The following is a 4,685-nucleotide window of genomic DNA, read 5'->3' on the forward strand; positions in this document are numbered from 1 at the left end:
TTTATTAGCAGAAAATCAAAGCTTACAGCAAAACATGATCTCATAGAGTAGGTAAATGTTTAAACATATGGAACAAAGCATAGGTAATATGAAACAAAGCAAGCTAGGCATGAACAGTTTTCAAGAAAACATCTTTGTATTCATGAACAAGGTACTGCATTATCAACAACCTAGTCAAGAACTTTAGAAAATAGTCTTTGTTTAACAGAGACCTTCCAGATCCCTTTCATACTGGTACATGCTCCAGGAAGTCTGAGACTGCTTTCAGTCCCATCCATTCTTAGTATTATTTGCCTGATTTCAGGCATTGTAGCAAAGTCCTTTCGCACATATTCCATGGCACCTAGTAACCCTAGTGCACCAGAATGTCCCTCCAGTGGCTTAAAGGACTTCTTCCTTCTAAAAATATGCCCCAAGTTATGAGACAGTGATTCACCATCTTTGTTTCTAAGAATCATTTTAGTTATACTGTCCTTAAGACAGACTTGTGTTTTCTTTTAGTAGTCCATACAATATTCAGTACTCTTCATCATAACCACAATTTTCTGTGATAGATATTATTCTGATATATTATATCTTCATATAAGAAAAAAAATACCAACACAAGTAAAAAGAAAGAATTTGAGGAGATATTTTTATTAAGTTAAACACAATAAACACCAGTTTACAGGGATAAGGGCACAATGACATTCATTCTTCACTGAACAGTGGTGATTTTGAATCTGGTTCTGACCTTTGCTTAGCAAATCAACTAAGATGGGATAAAGGGAGTCAACATCCAAGGATCATGAAGAAGGCTAGGATGTAGATGTAACCACTCTTTTTTCATTTAACATAGAAAATTAGCAGTGTCCATCATGAAGAAACTGAATTTTCCCATTGCTTTTCCTAAGGGAAGACACAGATAAATGATTAGTCAACACAAAAGGAAATGCCAAGAAAATACTGAGATCATGAGATAGAGCCTTTAAAAAAAAAAAGAAGGACCTGAATCCCATAGAAGGAAGAAGGTTTTTGCCACACAGTGTCTCTTTCAGAGGCTGGAGCAGAATACCTCCTTACCAATGATGATTTCACCCCACCTTGCTGCATCCACTAATCTCAAAACTAATTATTTTTTTAATAATAAATTATTTTTTTTAATAATCAATGACTTGAAATCACAAAACAAACAGGATTCTGATAAGAAAAGTTGAGGCGACCAACTCCTGATTTCTGGTCTGCAGGACCTGGGATGAGGCTGAATTACAATTAACTAAGAAAAACGAAAGACTTCTACCACACCAAAGGTGTTTTTAACATCTGTTATAAGTCAGTTTTCCAGGCCAAAAGTTTAACCTACATTAGAAAATTGCCTTTTTTTAAATAAAAGAAATCTTCTTAAACAGAGGAAAATTGTTGTCATGTCAATATTTTGTATTAACTTCAACCTCCTTATAAGCTAAAAATACCAACTCCAAAAAACTGAGATTAAAGTCCAGTAGCCAGAGTTTATCGAAGAACCAAAATATACTGAGACTAAATATGATAGAATAGTGTCAGAATATGTCAGAATAGTGTATTTATATTACTTATTTGGTGGGGGAAGAGTGAGCTCAGAAATTTTCTTTAAACAAAGAAAGTGTATGTCATTCTTCCATAAAACAACAAAAAGCTGAAGGCAAGACTTGAGTTCACCTCATGTGGTCCTTTTGACCCATCTGGTGACTCTTGATAAACTTTTAATTTTCTGAGTCCGAGGAAAGCAACTTGATACACAAGGCTATGGTCTTATTGATTCTTTCAATTGACCCAGGGCATTAGAGGTTCTATGACAGATGGGACCCAATCAAATACCCAACTTGCATCCAACCCTGATCGGACTGGATGAATTTAGTTTTTCATTCCCACCGTTAGTTTTAGGGTGGGCATGAACACAGTTTTTAAAAAGTTAAGAATGATCCTTGAAAAAGAGAGGGTTTTAATGGAGAACACTAGACCTCATTTCCTTATCCTTCGTGTGAGGTACTCACAAGCTCTCAGAACAAAGATGGCATTCATTCCCATAGGTAATATAATCAGAACCGCAAACAGGCAGGTATGTGATGGGGCAAGGGATAGCCATCACGGGGTACTTCTTATAAACGCTGCAGTCCACCTGTGACAGAAACAAGAGGCAAGATTGCTTCCCTCCCCACACCCAGTTCCCAAGTTAAGCTATCCTAGGCCCTACTGGAGAAGCAGTAAAGAATCCTGAAAGTACCAGTATCAGAAATTCTGATGCTGTTGCTACTATGTCTATTCATTATAATATGGTATTTTCCACAAATACCATTTACCTTCCACATTTTGCCAGTTTTTTCCAGTTTGCCAGCCACTCTTTCTTCCTCAAACTCAAACTCATTATTGCATTGAGTAAAAACTGACTTATGATTGACTCTCCAGTGGATTTTCAGATCACCGGGAGATCACCTGAGAAGAGATAGCCCATCTTTCTCCTATGGAGAAGCTGGTGGATTTGAACTGCCTGACTTTGGGTTGGAAGTGCAACTCTAGCCACTAGAACGTGAGAACATTTTTTTCTAGGAAGATATCTTTGTAAACACGTTATGCCTTCCCCCCCTCCAGAATTATGTAGATTACCCTTATGACAAACCCCAGTACTATTGCCACTGCTACTATTACTAATAATTGTCATGTCAATTCACCTAACAATTCTTAAGAATTGTTGAACATATCTGAGTTTTATGCACCAAGTATTTTTTTTATATTCACAGCAACTATATAGAAATTTTAGCTCTTGGGAAAATTACTTAGGCTTAGGAAGGTAACTTGAACTATACAAGTGCTGAGTCATAGAAATGAAACATGAAGTCAGAGCCTTTTAAATTAAATTAGGACAACGTTGCTCTGCTCTCAAATGTTGTGAGTTCCATGAAAACGTCCCTGTCTTCTCAAGATGATTTTATCCTTTAATACTGAAATGTTTATTTAGGGCATGGATATTTATATATTTGCTACCTTCCGGAGAGCAGAGGCCATTTCTTCATCTATCAGCCTTGCTGACTAACCCTCTAAACACAATGAATTAATCTTGTGTTAGCATTCTTCGTAAGTATTTGTTGACTAAATGGCAATCAATAGATAGTAAAATATTACTCAATATACTCACCTTTGTTGAAGGTGGACTGGTAACTTCTGAAAGAAAAATGCACATGTACAGGATAAATATAAAGCAAAGCCTTGAAATCACATTAAATGTGGTAAATCACATTGGAGGAGTTTGCCGATATTTCTTGCACAGAACCACTGGTGAATTTGAATCGCCAGAGTTGCCCTCTTTGGTTAGCTGCACCAGTCCCCCGTAGACTATGCCACCAGAGCTCTCTTACTACAAAGCAGTACATTTTAATTTCAGGTAACCACACAGAAGTTGACCTCATGAGGAGATATTTAGACAAACCTGTTACAGTATGCTTTGCTAGTCCTCTTGAAACACTTGCACTGCTGCAGACATGGGCCATTATACAGAGCACAAGGAGACCCGCAAAGATCTTCATTGTGGAGGTGGCTGTGGTGTAGACACTTCTCAGGCTGTCACTAGAGCTGCACCAGCCAGCACCTAGGAAAGACGTTGTGCTTAAATGCCAAGGCTTTGTTTCTCCACCTTTCCTGTGAGATCATCCAGAGTCAGTATTAACCTGAGAGACTCTTGCCACACCACACCACACCCTGGGAGGTGGTGGTATAGTTCTTGTCACTTAATTGCTAATTCCCATTTGACCAATTTGATTGTTGGAAGTGAAGGAGAAGCAATTTTCCCCCGACCACAGGCGGAAATTGTTAACTAAGTATTCTCAATTTTACAGAGAGGTAAAGATTAAATATGGGTGGCTTAGCCTAATTATAAAATACATAAAATTTCAAGTTTCTACACCAGAAAGTAGAAATTAAAGCTCAAGTATTCAGATCATACCTAGGTTTATATTTAAACTGCTAGAAACATTTTAGTTTGGGCTCAATGAATCTGTTGAATCCAGTTGAGGCCTAAAGGAGAGAACAGCACTTAGGAAGCTTAGAGAATGGCATTGACATATTATTTTTAAAATTTGCAAACTATGCCAACTATGCCATACTGGATAAGTAATTTCTATTCTGTGAACCTGTATTAATCAGGAAAGCTTGGTTATAGTGTAATATATAATTCTAATATTTCTGTAACTCAATCTAAGTGCCTATTTCTTTTTTTTTTTTAAATATTTTTTATTATTTTTGTGTGGGTGTACCGTCAAATCAGATCTGACTGGTACAGGAGGAGATTGTCCCTCCTTCCTCGGCAAAGCATCTGGTGGATTTGAACCGTGCGCCTCTGGGATTCTAAGTGCCTATTTCTTACTCAAGCTATGCATGTATTATGTGAGCTGAAGGTATTATATTGTCTTCACTTTGGATCTCAAGTGGACAATATGTTTAGAATATCATCAGTTATCAAGGTGAAGTAAAAATGAATTCTTAAGGATTTCCATTTTCAGTAATTAAATATTCCACTCAGAAATGATACCACCATCATCCCTCTCACTAAACAAAAGAGGTGATGTGAGAAACTACCATGTCCTGTGAAGGCCAGGGGTGGTCAGGTAGACTCCGAAAACAACAGGGCCCACCTCAGGGCCATGACTTCCTCTCCTGGAGAGTGCAGACTAATG

At 37.5% G+C, this 4,685-nt stretch overlaps 1 protein-coding gene across 1 annotated transcript; it reads right to left on the bottom strand.

The window, feature by feature from the left end:
- Positions 1–842: 842 nt before the first annotated feature.
- SPINK7 (serine peptidase inhibitor, Kazal type 7 (putative)) lies at positions 843–3,539 on the bottom strand. Its single transcript, XM_006893753.1, has 4 exons — positions 3,443–3,539; positions 3,152–3,177; positions 2,013–2,137; positions 843–888 (listed from the first exon to the last, which is right to left on the bottom strand). Exons 1-4 carry the CDS (start codon positions 3,537–3,539, stop codon positions 843–845), a joined length of 294 nt encoding a protein of 97 aa, XP_006893815.1.
- Positions 3,540–4,685: the final 1,146 nt, after the last annotated feature.

The sequence above is a fragment of the Elephantulus edwardii genome, unplaced genomic scaffold (genome assembly GCF_000299155.1).
Source record: "Elephantulus edwardii isolate Elephantulus edwardi_28Jun2011 unplaced genomic scaffold, EleEdw1.0 scaffold00130, whole genome shotgun sequence".
NCBI classification, from domain to species: domain Eukaryota; kingdom Metazoa; phylum Chordata; class Mammalia; order Macroscelidea; family Macroscelididae; genus Elephantulus; species Elephantulus edwardii.

Excerpts from the sequence above, each read along its gene's own strand:
- SPINK7 (XM_006893753.1), bottom strand. The coding sequence starts at position 3,539 with ATGAAGATCTTTGCGGGTCTCCTTGTGCTCTGTATAATGGCCCATGTC. Across the intron at positions 2,138-3,151 it reads CCAGTCCACCTTCAACAAAG|GTGGACTGCAGCGTTTATAA; the intron begins GTGAGTATATTG and ends TTTCTGTCACAG. Across the intron at positions 889-2,012 it reads CATCTTTGTTCTGAGAGCTT|GAAAAGCAATGGGAAAATTC; the intron begins GTGAGTACCTCA and ends GTCTTCCCTTAG.